Source organism: Somniosus microcephalus, chromosome 12, assembly GCF_052327205.1.
Source record: "Somniosus microcephalus isolate GS21.2 chromosome 12, FLI_Smic_1.0, whole genome shotgun sequence".
Lineage (NCBI taxonomy): Eukaryota > Metazoa > Chordata > Chondrichthyes > Squaliformes > Somniosidae > Somniosus > Somniosus microcephalus.
Window position 1 is genome coordinate 9,907,129 of NC_140998.1, and position 21,203 is coordinate 9,928,331.

Consider the following 21,203-nt stretch of genomic DNA (forward strand, 5'->3'; position numbering starts at 1 on the left):
CTCCGACAGTGCGGCGCTCCCTCAGTACTGCCCCTCCGACCGTGCGGCGCTCCCTCAGTACTGCCCCTCCGACCGTGCGGCGCTCCCTCAGTACTGCCCCTCCGACCGTGCGGCGCTCCCTCAGTACTGCCCCTCCGACCGTGCGGCGCCCCCTCAGTACTGCCCCTCCGCACTGCCCCTCCGACAGTGCGGCGCTCCCTCAGTACCGCCCCTCCGACAGTGCGGCGCTCCCTCAGTACCGCCCCTCCGACAGTGCGGCGCTCCCTCAGTACCGCCCCTCCGACAGTGCGGCGCTCCCTCAGTACCGCCCCTCCGACAGTGTGGCGCTCCCTCAGTACCGCCCCTCCGACAGTGCGGCGCTCCCTCAGTACCGCCCCTCCGACAGTGCGGCGCTCCCTCCGTACCGCCCCTCCGACAGTGCGGCGCTCCCTCAGTACCGCCCCTCCGACCGTGCGGCGCTCCCTCAGTACCGCCCCTCCGACCGTGCGGCGCCCCCTCAGTACCGCCCCTCCGACAGTGCGGCGCTCCCTCAGTACTGCCCCTCAGTACTGTCCCTCCGACAGTGCGGCGCTCCCTCAGTACTGCCCCTCCGACAGTGCGGCGCTCCCTCAGTACTGCACTGGAGTGTCAGCCTTGATTTTGTTCTGAAATCTCTGGCATAGGATTGGACCCAAGACCTTCTGACTCGGAGGCGAGACTGCTACCAACTGAGCCATGCGAGCTCATTCACCCTGAGTGAACTTAAGGAAAGGGAACGGCGCTGAATCACGCCTTTGGCAATATAACCACGACCATGACTGGAGGCTCAGAGACGTGCAGAGCAGTCAGTTACCGATCACTGTTGGACCTGGAGTTCCAGTGGCATTATCAGAAGCTCGTGCATGTATCTTGGCATGGACCTGTCATCTAATTTCCCGATCGACGTCTAATCTCCAATTTAAGAATAGAAAGTACAGGCTGTAGATAGCCAATACTGTCAGCATCGAAAAAGAGGTTAATGTTTGCCGAATGTCACTTGATAAATCTGGGTAATTATGTTCTTTCATCCGCTGGGCAGCAATGTCTGTGAGGAGCAGCACCATCTGGTAACCAAAAAAATTCTTAAGGGAATAAAATGACTCATCTTGAGGCCCATGGTGTATATATAATATATACTTAAAATTCCCTCGAGTGATTTCAAGACACGCATGTTGCGTAGAATTTCTTTGTAATTGCTGCCAATGACTATTCCCAGAAGTGAGTTGATGGGGAGAAATTTATCTACTGTTGGTTCCCTGTTCAAGTACAGCAGCTTCCAGTCCCGAACTTAGTGCCCCTTCCTCCTCCTCCTCCTCTGAGGGTGCACACACTTTCTGTCGCATGGTTTCATATGTTCCTGCCTTCAGGTGGCCATTCTCAACGTGCGAACCTAGTCAGCTATCACATCACAGCTGAGTCTTCAACTGATGTTGGGCCTGTGTACTTGCTCGCAGGGGGTCGAATGACCAGGACTGGCAGCTTAAGGTACTGAGGCCAATTGCAGCACCCCAACTAACCCCAAACTGTGGTTATCTACTTCAGCTTGATGGGCCGAATGACCACCTGTGCTGTATCATTCTGTAGCAGGGGATTGGAACTAATTGGAGAGCTCGTTCAAAGAGCCGGCACAGGCATAATGGGCTGAATGGCCTCCTGCGCTGTACGATTCTATAACACAGACTGGAAATCGAACCGTACATGGCTCAGTATTACTCTGACAGTCTCTCTGCCTACGAGGCCATTGGAGGTAGTTGAGTCGCAGAATTTTAAAGCAACTTTCTCTTTGACCCCCAAATCTCTTTACCTCCCCATACTGAGCTGTCAAGGTGCCTTTTAAATAACCGTTTAAAATTAAATGTTTATAATGATGTTACATAGTGTGTCCTTTTCAACAATTTTTTGTGATGTACCCACGTGTGCAATCTCGCAGTCCCCACTGCTTATAGTGGCCGGGTTGGTGCTAATGTGATTTGCCCGCTATATATGTTTGACAGTTTACTTGATCAAACAGTTCTGACACTAGTTAAACCTTGAAATGGATAAAAAATAATTCCTTTTGAGAACCTGTGCATCGTGCCAATGGTAATTTACATCGTAAAGAAACTCTCTGATTTAATTTGTGTGGTTTCTCTTCCGTAACTTGCATCTCTCGCTGTGATTGCCTACGTCAGAACAGCAGCGGCAGTGACTTGTTCTCCACTAAAGCTCGGCAGCGGGAGCTGATGACACATACCAAAGATAAAAGTTGTCTATTATGAAAAGGCTGGTTGGATTATCTGTGCCTGAACTGCTTCGAATCATTGAACAGCGCAGCACAGACGGAGGCCATTCGGGCCATCGAGTCTGCGCCGGCTCTTTGGAGGAGCAACCCAGTCAGTCCCACTCCCCCGCTCTTTCCCCATATCCTTGCAACTTTTTCTCATTAAGTATTTCTCCAATTCCCTTTTGAAGGCTGCTATTAAATCTGTTTCCACCACCCTATCAGGCAAATCCTAACCACTCGTTGCACAGAATGTCCAAAAGATTTTGCTCATGTCACCTCTGATTCTTTTACCTGTGCCCTCTTGGTTATTTGCTTGGTTGGGTTATTGTCGTATAATTTACTTAGAAGTACACCTGATCGAGCTGCAGACTCCTCACTGAACACCTGTTTCTGCCTGATGTAGCTGGCGCACTTAACGCGCTGTAAGCAACGACATTGAAATTGATGATAATAGAAATTGGTTAGCGCTATTTGCCTGATTTAGACGATTGTCAATTTAAACTGGCAGATTAAGTGGTAGGGATTGTATGTATGAATAATGAAAGTTCACTCACTATCACTCACTCTTAATAAGTACATAAAAAATAGGTTGAGGAGTAGGCCATTCAGCCTGATAAGATCAGTAAGATCATGGCTGATCTTCGACCTCAATTCCACCTTCCCGCCCAATCCCCATATCCCTCGATTCCCCTAGAGTCCAACAATCTATTGATCTCAGCCTTGAATATACTCGACGACTGAGCCTCCACAGCCCTCTGGGGGAGAGAATTCCAAAGATTCACCACCCTCTGAGTGAAGAAATTTCTCCTCATCTCAGTCCTAAATGGCCGACCCCTTATCCTGAGACTGTGACCCCCTAGTTCTAGACTCTCCAGCCAGGAGAAACAATCTCTCAGCATCGACCCAGTCAATCCCCCTCAGAATCTCAGAACCCCTGGTTCTAGACTCCTCAGCCAGGGGGAAACATCCTCCCAGCATCTACCCTGATGAGCCCTGGAAGAATTTTATATGTTTCAATAAGATCACCTCTCTCATTCTTCTAAACTCCAGAGAATATAGGCCTAGTCGACTCAATCTCTCCTCATAGAACAATCCCCCCATCCCAGGAACCAGTCTGGTGAACCTACATTGCACTCCCTCTATAGCAAGTATATCCTTCCTTAGGTAAGGAGACCAAAACTGTCCACAATACTCCAGGTGTGGTCTCACCAGGGCCCTATATAATTGCAGTAAGATGTCTTTACTCTTATATTCAAATCCTCTTGTAATAAAGGCCAACATACCATTTGGTTTCCTAATTACTTGCTGTACCTGCATGTTAACTTTCAGTGATTCGTGTACAAGGACACCCAGGTCCCTCTGAACACCAACATTTCCCAATCTCGCACCATTTAAAAAATACTCTGCTTTTCTATTTTTCCTACCAAAGTGGCTAACTTCACGTTTCTCCACATTATATTTCATCTTCACACTCGTGCTCATTCTACTTTCTTTCTGACTTTCTCATTTTTCTGCCTCTTTCTCTCCTTTCTTTTTTTTCCCTTTTCTCTCTTCACTCTAAAAATGTCTCTATGTAGGATTGGCTGATCTTATTGTGAATTATAGGTTATTTTGTGCTGTTGAGCTCGCAGACCAGAGCCTGGGTTGAGGCTGCTGAAAACATTTAACATCCTTCCAGCTGGCTGAGAACAGCTTCTCATCCCACCAGTCTGGACTGGACTGGAACTCTGGTCCCCAGAGCTGGAAGGACTGCGCTTTAATAGTGTACGTGACCCAATTCTGGATCTCCACTGCTCTTTGATGTTTACCTTTCAAAAACTTACTTATTCTTTGGAGGAATGATTTGAAGTTTTAAAAATACACTTTTTAGGTCATGTTTGCTTGACATCTTTTTGAAGCTGGGCACAGTTTGCATTATGTGACGAGGTGCTGACACCAGCAGGAATACAGCCCCACGGGCACTGCCCAGTCCATTGCCAGCCATGGCTCAACAAGTAGCACCCTCGCCTCAGAGTCAGAAGCTTGTGGGTTCAAGTCCCACTCAAGAGACTTGAGCACAAACATCTAGGCTGACACTCCAGTGCAGTACTGAGGGAGTGCTGCACTGTCGGAGGTGCCGTCTTACGGTTGAGACGATAAACCGAGTCCCCCTCTGCGCTCTCAGGTGGATGTAAAAGATCCCATAGCACTATTTCGAAGAAGAGCAGGGGAGTTATCCCCGGTGTCCTGGCCATTATTTATCCCTCAATTCACATCATGGGAGAAGGGGAAGTGCAACGAGACCTGGGTGTCCTTGTGCACCAGTCGCTGAAGGTAAGCATGCAGGTGCAGCAGGCGGTTAAGAAGGCAAATGGTATGTTGGCCTTCATAGCAAGAGGGTTCGAGTACAGGAACAAGGATGTCTTGCTGCAGTTGTACAGGGCCTTGGTGAGACCACACCTTGAGTATTGTGTGCAGTTTTGTTTGCCTTATCTGAGGAAGGATGTTCTTGCCATGGAGGGAGTGCAGCGAAGATTCACCAGACTGATACCTGGGATGGCAGGAATGACTTATGAGGAGAGATTGTGTCGATTGGGCTTATACTCGCTGGAGTTTAGTAGAATGAGAGGGGATCTCATTGAAACTTATAAAATTCTAACAGGACTGGACAGACTAGATGCAGGAAGGATGATCCCGATGGCCGGGGAGTCCAGAACCAGGGGTCACAGTCTACGGATAAGGGGTAAGCCATTTAGGACAGAGATGAGGAGGAATTTCTTCACCCAGAGAGTGGTGAACCTGTGGAATTCTCTACCACAGAAGGAAGTAGAGGCCAATTCATTAAATATATTCAAGAAGGAGTTAGATATATTTCTTACGGCTAAAGGGATATGGGGAGAAAGCAGGGACAGGGTGCTGAGTTTGGATGATCAGCCATGATCTCATTGAATGGCGGAGCAGGCTTGAGGGGCCGAATGGCCTACTCCTGCTCCTATCTTCTATGTTTCTATCAATAAAAACAGATTATCTGGTCATCGTCACATTGCTGTTTGTGGGAGCTTGCTGTGCACAAATTGGCTGCCATGTTTCCTACATTTCAACAGTGACTACACTTCAAAAAGTACTTCATTGGCTGTAAAGCACTTTGGGATGTTCTGAGGTTGTGAAAGGCGCAATAGAAATGGAAGATCTTTTTCTCTGGTACCTCACCCAAGCAGCCATTGTGTGTGTGAGCTGTGACCGTGAGCGTTCGGTTATTCGATCGTGAAGGGAATCGAGCTGAGCCAGATCCTGTTCTCGCCTTAACATCCACACATTGTCCAGCGGCCGGGTGGGGGAGGAGTTGGACAGCAATTGGGAGTGGGCTGCTTTTGTTTCGCCCTCCAATGCCTCGTCTAGGGCCAGTCTGTCCAACTGTAGTGCATGCTCAATGAGATCACTCCGTACAGACGGAGATTAAACCCTTCTTGATCAGTGCGGTTCAGCATCACACTGGGCGAATCTTGTATTCTGCAGGCGGTTGGGGGAGCGGGTCTTTCTTTATATTTATTTAAATTGAACTCTGGTAACTGATTTAGAAAAAAACATTATTGCCTGGAGTTTCTGCATAATTTATGCCCAGCTATCGGTGACATAGTGCTGAAGATTGTGGAATTTTAAACAGAAGTGAGTTGCGCCCAGAACTATACTTTATGCTCAAATGTCCGTTCGCTTGAAGTGGTTCCCGCCCACAAAACTGGCCACTTCTCCAAGTCGGCTCGGTGACTTTCCGCCAATTGCGCCCGTTCTGGGGTGTTTCTGTCGCATTGCGTCCAGACCCTCGAGCGCATGGGCACCTGTGGCCACGTTAATCCAGCATTAATCGCCTGTACCTGCAGCGACCGGCTGTCGAGTGAAGCCTGACCCTGTTGCGTTTCTCCAGCTGCTGCAATCACTGCAAATTCAGTTTAAATGAGTCTAAATACAGTCAGTTACAGCAGTGCAGGACACACCTGTGCGGCTTCAATTGTCTGCTGGTCACAGCTCTTGTGTATCAAGGGCCGATCAAAGCAATCAGTTGAAACCAATTAAATAACAAGACCAGGAGTATTAAATCAGTCAGTTGAAGAGTGGCTCATTTCCTGGTAATCCCACTCCAGTTTGTGATGCTGGAAATGCCTTGTCCCAGTCACGAATCGATTGCACTGCTTGACTGAAACATAGAAACATAGAAGATAGGAGCAGGCCATTCGGCCCCTCGAGCCTGCTCCACCCTTTAATGAGATCATGGCCAATCATCCAAATTCAGTGCCCTGTCCCTGCTTTCCCACCATATCACTTGATCCCTTTAGCCTTAAGAAATATATCTAACTCCTTCTTGAATATATTTAATGAATTGGCCTCAACTGCCTTCTGTGGTAGAGAATTCCACAGGTTCACCACTCTCTGGGTGAAGAAATTCCTCCTCATCTCAGCCCTAAATGGCTTACCCCTTATCCTTAGACTGTGACCCCTGGTTCTGGACTCCCCCGCCATCGGGAACATCCTTCCTGCATCTAGTCTGTCTAGTCCTGTTAGAATTTTATGTTTCAATGAGATCCCCTCTCATTCTTCTAAACTCTAGTGAGTATAAGCCCAATCGATCCAATCTCCCCTCATACGTCATTCCTGCCATCCCAGGTATCAGTCTGGTGAATCTTCGCTGCACTCCCTCCATGGCAAGAACATCCTTCCTCAGATAAGGTGACCAAAACTGCACACAATACTCAAGGTGTGGTCTCACCAAGGCCCTGTACAACTGCAGCAAGACATCCTTGTTCCTGTACTCGAACCCTCTCGTTATGAAGGCCAACATACCATTTGCCTTCTTAACCGCCTGCTGCACCTGCATGCTTACCTTCAGCGACTGGTGCACAAGGACACCCAGGTCTCATTGCACTTCCCCTTCTCCCAATCTATTGCCATTCAGATAATCTGCCTTCCTGTTTTTGCCACCAAAGTGGATAACCTCGCATTTATCCACGTTATATTGCATCTGCCATGCTTCTGCCGAATCACCCAACCTGTCCAAATCATACTGGAGTTTCTCGGCATCCTCCTCATAGCGCACACGCCCACCCAGCTTTGTGTGGTCTGCAAACTTGGAGATATACATCTAGTTCCCTCGTCTAGATCATCATTAATATATATTGTGACTAGCTGGGGTCCTAGGACCGATCCCTGTGGTACCTCACTAGTCACTGCCTGCCACTCGGAAAAAGACCCGTTTATTTCAACTCTTTGCTTTCTGTCTGCCAACCAGTTCTCTGTCCAAGTCAATACCTTGCCTCCAATCCCATGTGCCTTAATTTTACACGCTAATCTCTTAGGCGGGACCTTATCGAAAGCCTTCTGAAAGTCCAAATACACCACATCCACTGGTTCTCCCTTATCTATTTTACCAGTTACATCCTCAAAATATTCCAGTAAAACCTTTTGTAAATCCATGTTGACTTTGTCCGATCCTGTCACTGTTTTCCAAGTGCTCTGCTATTACATCTTTTATAGTGGACTCTAGCATTTTCCCCACTTCCAATGTCCGGCTTATAATTCCCCGTTTTCTCTCTACCACCTTTTTTGAACAGTGGGGTAGCATTAGCTACCCTCCAATCCATGGGTACTGTTCCAGAGTCTGTCGAATTTTGGAAGATGACCAGCAATGCATCTACTATTTCTAGTGCCACTTCCTTAAGTACCCTAGGATGTAGATTATCAGGCCCTGGGGATTTATCGGCCTTCAATCCCGTCAATTTCCCCAACACCATTTCCCTACAAATACTGATTTCTTTCAGTTCCTCCCTCTCATTAGACCCTATGTTCCCTGACATCTCTGGGAGGTTATTTGTGTCCTCCTTTGTGAAGACAGAACCAAAGTATGTATTTAATTGGTCAGCCATTTCTTTGTTCCCCATTATAAATTCCCCTGATTCTGACTGCAAGGGACCTACGCTTGACTTCACCAATCTTTTTATCTTCACATATCTATAAAAGCTTTTACAGTCAGTTTTTATGTTCCCTGAAAGCTTACTCTCATACTCTCTTTTCCCCTTCTTAATTAATCCCTTTGTCCTCCTTTGTTGAATCCTAAACTGCTCCCAATCCTCAGGTTTGCTGCTTTTTCTGGCCAATTTATATGTCCTCTCCTTGGATCTTATGCTATCCCTAATTTCCCTTGTTAGCCACGGTTGAGTCACCTTTTTTTGTTTTATTTTTATGCCAAACTGGGACGAACAAATTCTGTAGTTCATCCATGCGATCTTTGAATGTTTGCCATTGCCTATCCACCGTCAGCCCTTTGAGTAACATTCCCCAATCAATCCTCCCCAGCTCGCGCCTCATACCATCGTAGTTTCTGTTATTTAAATTCAGGACCCTAGTCTCTGAGTCAACTACTTCACTCTCCATCGTAATGAAGAATTCTATCATATTATGATCGCTCTGACCCAAGGGGCCTCGCACAACAAGATTGCTAATTATTCCTTTCTCATTACATAATACCCAGTCTAAGATGGCCTGATCTCTAGTTGGTTCCTCAACATATTGGTCCAGGAAACCATCCCGTAAACACTCCAGGAATTCCTCCTCCACTGTATTGTTACTAATCTGGTTAGCCCAATCTATATGTAGATTAAAGTCACCCATGATAATTGCTGTGCCCTTATTGCACGTGTCTCTGATCTCCCTTTTAATGCCATCCCCAACCTCCAGATTACTGTTTGGAGGTCTATATTTTCACTGCACTCCCTCCATGGCAAGAACATCCTTCCTCAGATAAGGCGACCAAAACTGCACACAATACTCGAGGTGTGGTCTCACCAAGCTTGCGCTGATTCAGGGGATGTTCGGGCTTGTGCTAATGAGTTCACCTGGAAACATGAGCGTAACTTGACCATGGGCGTAAATCTGGCGCAGTGTCCAGTGCATTCTGCCGATTACGCCCCGAGCAGAAACTCTGCCAATAGATTTTGGGGTTTGGTCGTGTCCGAGCAACAAGTTTATACATCAGATATGACCCTGCAGCTGCCTTGTTTGGTGAAATATCCAGAGACATCTATACCGCGCCTGCCCTTCTTTATATCCTCACTGACCACTTGCACCTACTAACTCCTTATCCTGGTGGCCTTCGGCATCTCCCTATTAAAAGCAGACATTCTGGGGATGTACAGCAGATCTGACAGCATCTGTAGAGAGAAAAGACTGCTTAATGTTCTGGGTTTCAGACCCTGCACCAAAACCGTTCTGAAGGAGAGCTGACCCCAGTGCAACATTTGATATTAACTTAACTGTTCTCTTTACAGACAGTGACCGTCCTGTACTACTATTTTAACATTTCCAGCATTTGCAATTTCACTTTTTACCTCGACAGACCAACATTTAAGATTCAAAATATCCAGTCCGAATTTCAGTTCTGACTCGTATTCATTCTCAGGTGGGCATCGGTGGCAATGCCAGCATTTATTGCCCATCCTGAGTCGCCCTGAGAGGGTGGTGGTGGTGGACGGGCCGCCTTCTGTAGTGATTTTGATACAACTGTGTACCTTGCTTCAGAGGGCAGTTAATAGTCGACCAGGTCGGTGCGGGACTGGAGTCGCATGTGGACCCAGACCGGGTGAGGACGGCAGGTTTTCTTCCCTAAAGGACATTAGTGAACCAGACACTCCGACAGCTTTATGCTGATCCAGCGTCTTATTTGGGGATTTATTAAACTGAATGCAAATTCTCCAACTGTCCATGATAGGATTTGAACTAGCCTCCTCTGGATATTTAGTCCACTAACATAACCACTACACTACCGTACCCCTGTGTGAGCGTAAGCTAACTCTGATCAGATAACTGTTAGTCAGTTGACAGGTAAAGTTGTTGCAGGTTATAAACGCCAAAACAAAACGTCCATCTCTCTGCCTGGTCTGAATTATTAATGAGGACAAAGAGTTTTGAAATCGATGTATGGGGAATTGGCCACCAGTGAAGGTCAGCCTCCATGACCTGGTGCCAATGAGCAGATGGTTTGCAAAGGTTGGCAGAATGAGGATTGCTGGATGGCCAGTGAGGGCCGCAGGTTGGTAGCAAAGAAGGCAAGAGTTGGTTCACCAGTCAGTTTCTGGCCATTTGCGAAGATGTCCAAGTGTTTGATCTGAGCACAGGCCCGTTAATGAGACTGGATACACAGCTGGGAAGGCATCTGAACATTCATTACGCAAATAAGCTTTCCTGCCAGTAGAAGCCAGCTTACAGAAGTGGGTATTCTGAGTACGACCAGCAGACTGTACCTCTTTGGTGGTTTACTTGGTAAATGGAGCTGAGCAAAGCAGGCCAAGAAGACCTGGGTTCGATTCATACGTCTGCATGAGTCGGTGTTCTGAAGAGGGGTAGAAAATTATGGTGGGCTTTTGAAAAAGAAATTAATAGCAGAGATCTGTGAGTTGGTGTGACCTAGTTAGTGCAGCGCTGTGTGTTAAGCCCATGAATTAAACATCATAACGGCATGCTGTGAGATTTGTTTTACATCATTTTTTTCCCACTAATCTTCTCGGTTTCCCTTTCTGACGGGCCCTGATTCTGTGCTTAAGGCATGGTTCCGTGGGCACCTGCTCCCTACGCCACAATCCCCCTCACCCAAGTAGCTGCTCATGTGTAAGCCTCAGCTTTTAGACGGCAAGGGGTGATGGTAGTTGTGCCAGATCCCAACCGCGCCCAATTCCTTACATAGAAACATTGAAGATAGGAGCAGGAGTAGGCCATTCGGCCCCTCGAGCCTGCTCCGCCATTTAATGAGATCATGGCTGATCATCCAAATTCAGCACCCTGTCCCTGCCGTCTCCCCATATCCCTTGATCCCCTTAGCCTTAAGAAATATATCTTAACTCCTTCTTGAATATATTTAATGAATTGGCCTCAACTGCCTTCTGTGGTAGAGAATTCCACAGGTTCACCACTCTCTGGGTGAAGAAATTCCTCCTCATCTCAGTCCTAAATGGCTTACCCCTTATCTTTAAACTGTGACCCCTGGTTCTGGACTCCCCCGCCATCAGGAACATCCTTCCTGCATCTAGTCTGTCCAGTCCTGTCAGAATTTTATAAGTTTCAATGAGATGCCATGTACACTTCCTGCTGGGGGTCACTGGATGCCAATCCGGAGTGGGAATTACATAGAATTTACAGCACAAAAACAGGCCGTGCCGGTGTTTATGCTTCACGCGAGCCTCCTCCCACCCGACTTCATCTCACCCTATCAGCATAACCTTCTATTCCCGTCTCCCTCGTGTGTTTATCCAGCTTCCTTCAAATGCATCTATGCCACTCGCTTCAACTGCGCCTTGTAGTAGCGAGTTCCAACGAATGTGTCGGTGACTGGGCCAGACTGTGCCCGTAAGCTTGCGCCGATGGCAGGGAAAGGTGTGTACAAGGGGAAAAAGGGCATCGCTGTCACGTACCGGGGCCTCTGAGGGCACCCTGACCGCGGCTAAATGTCGCCCACCCCCAGAACCCCGTTTACATTTGGGGGCAGTCAATAAAACAACTTTATACGGCAAGTACTTTTTCCTTCAGAAGCATTCTTATGTTCAATGTTCCTGGTAAGCTGCCCGGCCGTGCTGCTGGCTGGAGGCGCCGTGCAGGCTGCTCGCCGGCTTTTATATGGGAGAAACCCGCGCAGGTGCGAAAATTTGAATGGGCCGCGCAGCCCACTTAAAGGGACCGCGCACCCAAAAAAAAATAAAAGGGAACCTTGTTTCTAACCTGACTCAATCCATTAGGGAACCTCTGGGTAGAAACAGCCCGTGCACACCATCCTCTGCAAGGGCGGTGAGTGTTGATCATGGTGCTCCTGCATGATGCTGGGCCCGGTGATCAGTCGACCGGTTCTCTTCCTCAGAGCAATGCGTTACTTTCACAATCTCTCCCCAAACAGTGAAAGTTTCAAAGTCTTGGCACCAATGTTCCCTTGAAGCACGGCTGCGCGGCGCTCTGCAGCGCCCACGCAGCTGGCTCACCGTACATAGCGCTGCCCCTTTAAAAATTAAAGGGAACATTGCTTAGCACTCCTAGTCAGTAACTTTTTAACATGAGGACTTTGCATGGGGTTTGAAGCTCACGGAGCTCCTAAAAAGCACCCTAAATGTTGAGAGTGGAATGGTGAAGTAATAAAACTGAGCAGCATGGCGCAGCAGCCTGATTGTGTTAGTTTGGAAGCTGGATGTACGATGGTGGGGAATGGCAGCTTTCCATGTTAATGAGTACTGACATCTAGTGTCTGTCACTCAAGAAATGCTAATGCTGACACTGTGCATCACCTGCCCTCTTCACAAACGGTCCCCTTCATTTAATTATCAGATAAAACAATCTGGCCTATATTCCCTCTGACAGCTTGATTCTGTTCTCAGCTGGTAAACTCACACAGACAGCTTTTATCTCTCTTAACCCTAGATAGTTCAGAAAATGTGTGTGTTTGTGTGTATTTTTTTATTATATATTTTACCTCAGTCTTGTCATCTGAAACAGCAACGGACCTCATTCTTGTCAGCTTAGATCTGCTTATGGAAGCTGCCTTTTGCAGTGTTTGATGTTGGGAGACGGCCCTAATCATAACAATCCTCGGCACCTGATCAGAGTCGCCTTGAGTAGGTAGCTATTGAACAGAGGCTGCAGCACGTACCAGGGACAGTCAACAACAACTTGGATTTATATGGCGCCTTTAACAGAAGCAAACACCCCAAGGTGCTTCACAGAAGCATTATCAGACAACATTTGACACCGAGCCACGTACGGAGGGGTTGGGGCATGTGATCAACAGCTTGGTTAAAGAGGTAGGTTTTAAGGAGCGTCTTAAAGGAGGGGAGCGAGACAGAGAGCTTTAGGGAGGGAATTCCAGAGCTAAGGGCCCAAGCAGCTGAAGGCACGGCCGCCCGTGGTGGGGCAAAGGAAGTGGGGGATGCCCAAGAGGCGAGAATTGGAGGAGCGCAGCGATCTCGGCGGGTTGTAGGGCCGCAGGAAGTTACAGCGATCGGGAGGGACGAGGCCCTGGAGGGATTTGAGCACTCGGATGAGAATCGAGGGAAGAATCTCCTCTGAGCAGTATCTGACTGCGAGTGGGGATTGGGGGCCAGGTGCAGGCTCTGCTCCGACCCTTTCAGCCGTGGGGGTCGAGAACAAATTCCAGACAAATGCAGGACCTTGAGAAACTGAGGGGTTAAATTCACAGGCCCGGAGTGAGAGCTTGCTCTTAGCGATTTGGAAAGCATGAGCATGTGTTGTCAAGTTTAGGATCAGCAATGTTTGGGTGGTTTTATAACTTGTCATCTGATTCCCTGAGATTTTATTAACCTGTGGAATGGTTAGGTGGTATCTGTGTTTTGACGCACACAGTTTGAATGTTCATGAGCAGACCTTTTGTTTCTATATATTTTCTCTCCCGTTTTCTTGCCTCCTATCCAGAAGGCACTAACTCTTTGGGGTACATTATCACAGGTTGTGCCAGCTCTCTGCTACTTGGGCATGAGCTTAGACTGAGTTTACGCAGGTATCTGACCAAGGTGGGGGCGGGGGGTGCAGACAGGCAGTTGTGGTGTCCTTGCAGTCACCTTGACTCTACATGAACTGGCAATTAAACCTGGGATCTCACTGTGCAATGTATTTCATGACTGATCAATCAGTGGGTGCTTCCTCCCACCCCACCCCACCTCCATGTGGTATTCCTAATGGAGCAGATTCTATCCAGGATTTCTTCTGAACATCTACCAGTGAACAGCTACAGCGTGATGTGTAGCTCTCGAGTATGGAATGAGTAAACATATGGACCTTTAGCTGTCATAGAAACATAGAAGATAGGAGCAGGAGTAGGCCATTCGGCCCTTCGAGCCTGCTCTGCCATTCAATGAGATCATGGCTGATCATCCAAATTCAGTACCCTGTCCCTGCCTTCTCCCCATACCCCTTGATCCCTTTAGCCTTAAGAAATATATCCAACTCCTTCTTGAATATATTTAATGAACTGGCCTTCACTGCCCTCTGTGGCAGAGAATTCCACAGGTTCACCACTCTCTGGGTGAAGAAATTCATCCTCATTTCAGTCCTAAATGGCTTACCCCTTATTCTTAGACTATGACCCCTGGTTCTGGACTCCCCGGCCATCAGAAACATCCTTTCTGCATCTAGTCTGTCCAGACCTGACAGAATTTTATAGGTTTCGATGAGATCCCCTCTCAATCTTCTAAACTCCAGTGAGTATAAGCCCAATCGACACAATCTCTCTTCGTACGCCATTCCTGCCATCCCAGGTATCAGCCTGGTGAATCTTCGCTGCACTCCCTCCATGGCAAGAACGTCCTTCCTCAGGTAAGGCGACCAAAACTGCACACAGTACTCAAGGTGCGGTCTCACCAAGGCCCTGTACAACTGTAGCAAGACATCCTTGTTCCTGTACTCTAACCCTCTTGCTACGAAGGCCAACATACCATTTGCCTTCTTAACCGCCTGCTGCACCTGCATGCTTACCTTCAGCGACTGGTGCACAAGAACACCCAGGTCTCTTTGCACTTCCCCTTCTCCCAATCTATTGCCATTCAAATAATAATCTGCCTTCCTGTTTTTGCCACCAAAGTGGATAACCTCACATTTATCCACATTATAGTGCATTTGCCATGTTCCTGCCCAATCACCCAACCTGTCCAAATCGTACTGGAGTTTCATGACATCCTCCTCACAGCATACCCTCCCACCCAGCTTTGTGTCGTCTGCAAATTTGGAGATATTACATCCAATTCCCTTGTCCAGATCATTAATATATATTGTGAACAGCTGGGGTCCTAGGACCGATCCTTGCGGTACCCCACTAGTCACTGCCTGCCACTCGGAAAATGACCAGTTTATTCCAACCCTTTTTGCTTTCTGTCCGCCAACCAGTTCTCTATCCACGTCAATACCTTGCCCCCAATCCCATGTGCCTTAATTTTGCACGCTAACCTCTTATGCGGGACCTTATCGAAAGCCTTCTGAAAGTCCAAATACACCACATCCACTGGTTCTCCCTTCTCTATTTTACCAGTTACATCCTCAAAAAATTTCAGTAGATTAGTCAAGCATGATTTACCTTTTGTAAATCCATGTTGACTTTGTCCGATCCTGTCACTGCTTTCCAAGTGCTCTGCTTTTACATCTTTTATAATGGACTCTAGCATTTTCCCCACTACCGATGTCAGGCTTACCGGTCTATAATTCCCCGCTTTTTCTCTGCCACCTTTTTTGAATAGTGGGGTAACATTAGCTACCCTCCAATCCATGGATACTGTTCCAGAGTCTATTGAGTTCTGGAAGATGACCAGCAATGCATCTACTATTTCTAGGGCCACTTCCTTAAGTACCCTGGGATGTAGATTATCAGGCCCTGGGGATTTATCGGCCTTCAGTCCCATCAATTTTCCTAACACCATTTCCCTACAAATACTGATTTCTTTCAGTTCCACCCTTTCATCAGACCCTATGTTCCGTGGTATTTCTGGGAGGTTATTTGTGTCCTATTTGTGAAGACAGAACCAAAATATGTATTTAGTTGGTCTGCCATTTCTTTGCTCCCCATTATAAATTCCCCCGATTCTGACTGCAAGGGACCTACGCTTGACTTCAGCAATCTTTTTCTCTTTACATATCTATAAAAGCTTTTACAGTCAGTTTTTATGTTCCCTGCAAGCTTACTCTCATATTCTATTTTCCCTTTCTTAATTAATCCCTTTGTCCTCCTTTGTTGAATCCTAAACTGCTCCCAATCCTCAGGATTATTGCTTTTTCTGACCAATTTGTATGTCCTCTCCTTGGATCTTATGCTATCCCTAATTTCCCTTGTTATGGCTGCACACTGGGGCTATTTACTCCAACCCTGTTTCCCTGCTCTTTTCCCGTACCCTTGATATCTAATGGAGCATTAATGTTGTAGTTGACTTGGCTTCAGTAGCCGCTTGCATAGAATCTACAGCACAGGAAGAGGCCATTGGGCCCAACTGGCCTGTGCCAGTGTTTATACTCCACTGAGCCTCCTCCCACTCGAATTACCTCTTCCCGCTCTGCTCCCCCCTCCACCCCGTATCCATTTCTTGCCTCCTCCCTCATGTTTGCCTCCAGCCTCCCCTTAAATGTGTCAATGTTCTCTGTGTTGACCACGCCATGTGACAGTGAGGTCCACATTCTCACCACTCTCTGTGTCAAGAAATTGCTCCTAAATTCTTTATTTGATCAGTTAGTGGCTATCTGATATTTATGCCCCCCTTGTTCTGGACTCGCCCACAAGTGGAAGCAGTTTCTCGAGATCCACCCTATCAAACCCTCCATAATTTTAAAGCTCTTTACCAGGCCTCCTCCTAGTCTTCTCTTTTCCAGTGAAAGGAGCTCCAGCCTGCCCAGTCTTTCCAGATAGTTGTGTCCTCTCAATTCTGGTAACATTCTGGTAAATATTTCCTAATTTCTCCAGTGCTTCAGTATCCTTTTGTAGCATGGAGACCAGAACTGCGCACAGTACTCGGTGTGGTCTGCCCAAGGTTCGATATAAATGTAACATTATCGCCCTACTTTTATATTCTATTCCTGTAGAAATGAACCCCAGTACTTTGTTAGCACTCCTTATGGCCTTCTCAACGTGTGTTGTTGCTTTGTGATTTATGTATCTGTAATTCCCAGATCTCCCTGCTCCTCCACCCCATTTCATTTCTTAACCTTCCAAGAGACAAGTGTTCCATAATCCTAACACCCTTTATATCAAAAAATTCTTTCTAACCTGTCCCTCTCTGCTTCTCGTTTCTAAGTTTACTTCTCCCTCATGTTTACCAATTCACTGACTGGTAGAAATAATCTTTTAACTATTTACCCTTAAGCTCTGATCATTGTGAACACTTTGGTTAGTTTCCCCCATAACGTTCTTTGATCCAGTGAGTGCAGTCCGACTGTCTTCCCAGTAGTTATGTGCTGTACCAAACTGAGAGACCGTTCAGTAACAAGTTTTCCAGTCCCTGGACTATCAGAGGGAGAGATCTTCTCCTGCCCACTCCTCCTCGGGACACTGAGACAGGTGGAGTATCCCCACCTGAGACGATCCAGCACCAGACCAGAGCTCAATCAGTCTTGGTCCGTATTGCTCAGTGCTACGGGAGGGGGGAGGCAGAATCTGCCGCCCTGTGTTGCTGAAGATAGTGAGTTGACCTTTCTGATGTCTGGGAAATGGATACTCTCCCACTCGCACTCCTTGTCTGCATAGAGGGAGCAAAAATGAGATGAACTGCTTTTTCCCACTCCCATCCAGAGACCGTTCAGCCGTGCTGATAACAATGGATGAAAGACTTCCAGTATCCCTTGTATCTCGAGTGGAGTGCATGAGTCATTCCAAACGATGAGTCATTTCGTAGGCGGGATGGGCAATCAATTACACTGGAGCTGGTTGAAGTATTCAGCTACCAGAGAAAGAGGGGCTGGGACACAGAGAGAGAGAGAGGAGGGGTTTATGGCTCCAGTCACTATTTTTCTTCTTTTGCAGGAGTTTTGATGTCATCGGAGTAAGGCTTCTTTCACATTCAAACCTGACCTACCCTCTTCCTCCCCCACTCCGCTCATCTGACCCCAAACACAAGTGTGTCTGTGTTTATATACCCACAGGACATTCTCATGAGTGTTGATCCTCTGTCTTATCTCCACGCCCACAGTCTGGGTGCGTTATTTATTTATTTTGTGTTGATTTGTCTGGTATCTGTAGGACAGTAATATCTTTTGTTTCACTTTTAATTCTTCTGTTACCCCCCATCACTGACTCATCCTGTTCCAGACTCTCAAGCCCATGGGACAATCTCTTCTTTTAATTATACATGCACGCGGAGCCGGGGCTGGAGCCAGACTGCAGTGTTCAGCTGCTAAATTGATAATGTCCAAATAGACAAACCTCTGTGCAACACTAATGTTGTCATGATAGCTTTCACTTTTGAATTGGGTATGGCTGTGTGTCTCGCTGAACATTGTACAGTAATGCCAGCGTGGCTTGTGAACCCAGAGGTTGTGATTTCCTTTTCTTACCCCACTCCTCCCCGAGCTGCCACCACCTGTTGTAAAAGATTTTAAAAAGTCCCGTTCACCCATCACCCCCTGTGCTCGCTGACCAACACTGGCTCCCGGTCCGGCAATGCCTCGATTTTTAAAATTCTCATCCTTGTGTTGAAATCCCTCCATGGCCTCGCCCCTCCCTATCTCTGTAACCTCCTCCAGCCCTGCAACCCTCCGATATCTGCGCTCCTCCAGTGCATCACCGATTTTAATCGCCCCACCATTGGCGGCCGTGCCTTCAGCTGCCGAGGCCCTAAGCTCTGGAATTCCCTCCGCGCCTCTCTCTCTCTCCTTGAAGACGCTCTTTAAAACCTCCCTTTTTGACGAGCTTTTGGTCACCTAATATCTCCTTATGTGGCTTGGTGTCAAATTTGATCAGATTACGTTCCTGTGACGTGCCTTGGGACATTTTACTACTTTTTAAAGGTGTTGTATAAATGCCAGTTGTTGTTGATCCTGGGTCTTCAGAGAGTGAGCTCACTGAGTTGCTCTCCCACACTTTGCTCTGTAACATGCAGATGATCTGTTTGGTAACCGGTCGCCTGGCGGTGTGGGGTGAGAAGCAACATTCCCTGTATACGAAGGCTGACCGTGACATTTAGGTCAGCGCGTGTGCGCCGAGCAGTGACATCACGATGCAGCATCTTAACATCCCCACCGGTAGTGGCCAGGTGTGTCCAACAAAGGAAATGGGTCTTCCTTACTGCTGACAAAAAAAATAAATATCAGTCCATTAGGTTTATATGGAGACTCGGCTGCGGGGAGCCCTGTGCTGAGGTGTCGCGCGCTCTCGCCTCCGGGTCAAGGTTGTGGCTCCAAGGCCTTGACCTCCTTTGTAAAGTGTGGTGCCCAGAATTGAACACAATACTCCAGATGGGGGCTAAGCAGTGAATTTGTAAAGGTTTCGCATAACTTCGTTGCTTTTGTACGCTATGCCTCTGCTTATAAAGCCAAGGGTCCCATTTGCTTTTTTAAACAACTTGTGCTGCCGCCTTCAAAGATTTGTGTACATATAACCCCCAGGTGTGTCTGTTCCTGCACCCGCTTTAAAATTGTACCATTGCCTCTCCTTATTCTTTCTACCAAAATGTACCACTTCACACTGCTCTGCGTTAAATTTCAACTGCCACGTGTCTGCCCATTTCACCAGTCTGTTTACGTCCCCCTAAAGCCTGTTGCTATCCTCTGTGCTCTTTACTACATTTATGAGTTTCATGTCATCTGCTAACTTTGAAATTATGCCTCCTATCCCCAAGTTTAGGCCATTAATATATATCAAAAAGGGAAGTGGTCCCTATACCGACCCCTGGGGAACACCACTGTATACTTTCCTCCAGTCTGAAAAACAACCGTTCATCAATACGCTCTGCTTTCTATCCCTTAAACAATTTTGTATCCACGCTGCCACTGTCCCTTTAATCCCATCGGCTTCAATTTTGCTAACAAGTCTATTGTGTGGTACTTTATCAAACGCCTTTTAAAAGTCCATGTCCACATCAACCGCACTACCTTCATCAACCCTCTCCATTACTTCGTACTCAATCAAATTAATCAAACGTGTATTTGATGGGGTGGGAGGAGGCTCGTGTGGAGCGGGTATGGTGGCACAGTGGTAATGTCACTGGACTAGTAATCCAGAGACGTGAGTTCAAATCCTATTAAATTAATTAAATAAATCTGAAATAAAAAGCTAGTATCAGTAATGATGACCATGAATCTATCTGATTGTTGTAAAAACCCATCTGGTTCACTAATGTCCTTTAGGGAAGGAAATCTGCCGTCCTTACCCGGTCTGGCCTATATGTGACTCCACACCCACAGCAATGTGGTTGACTCTTAACTGCCCTCTGAAATGGCCCAGCAAGACACTCAGTTGTAACAAACTGCAGCGGTTCAAGGAGGCGGCTCACCACCACCTTCTCGAGGGCAATTAGGGATGGGCAATAAATGCTGGCCTTGCTAGTGACGCCCACGTCCCATGAACGCTTTTTATAAAAAAAAAAAAAAAAAGCCGACATAGACCAGTTGGGCCGAATGGCCTGTTTCTGAGCTGTAGACTCGATGTATTCTGAGAGGTGTGACGAGATGCTGTATAAACGCACGTCCCAAGCTCTATTTTGTTTTTGCTTTTGCTCTTCAGGTCGCCGTCAGATTCACCATCTGGGTAACCAGCTCCAGTTAAACCAGCACTGCCTCGACACTGCCTTTAACTTCTTCAAAATGGCAGTCAGCAAACACCTCACCCGGGGCCGGAAAATGAGCCATGTGGTCGCTGCCTGCCTCTATCTGGTCTGTCGAACGGAGGGGACTCCTCGTATCCTTTTCACACTGCAAATATGATGCCGAACTGAAAGGGTAATTTCTGGAGATTTAAAGCGTGTTTAACTCTAGTTTAAAAAAAAAAAAAAAAAAATCAATCCAGGTAAAGTGTTGTTTTATTCAATTCTCTCTCCCAGTTTATTTGTGCTTTGAAAGTCCACAGTCGTCGTATGCCAGCTCTGCTCAGTGTATGTGAAATGCCTGGTTGATGCAGTGTGAAACTTTCAGTGCATGGAAATGCCTCAGATGCCCCCCCCCCCGATACTGTTGTATCTGGCGGACGTGCTTGTGTCAGTTAGTTTCAGCAGGGGCTCTGGCGGCACGTGAGGCTGCATTGAATTTAGAATGACGTCTGTATATCTGGCTCCTGTTGCTATAGAGGTGGATGTGCCTTGTATGTAGTTTCAATTGGAATTGTTCTAAGGGAGTGGCCTTTTTCACTTGAGTGCAGGTCTGAGGGAGTGCTACGGTGTGTGGAGGTGCCATCTTTCGGAGGAGATGCTAAATCGAGGCCCTGTTGGTCTCCTCAGGTGGA

At 47.3% G+C, this 21,203-nt stretch overlaps 1 protein-coding gene across 1 annotated transcript in view; it reads left to right on the forward strand.

Moving 5' to 3' along the window:
* The window catches only part of brf1b (BRF1 general transcription factor IIIB subunit b), a 465,668-nt gene that overhangs the window by 77,070 nt on the left and 367,395 nt on the right, over nucleotides 1-21,203 (forward strand). Inside the window, exon 3 of the mRNA XM_086002586.1 lies at nucleotides 20,490-20,663. Coding sequence (XP_085858712.1) covers nucleotides 20,490-20,663 — 174 coding nt within the window. The remainder of the gene's footprint in view (nucleotides 1-20,489; nucleotides 20,664-21,203) is intronic.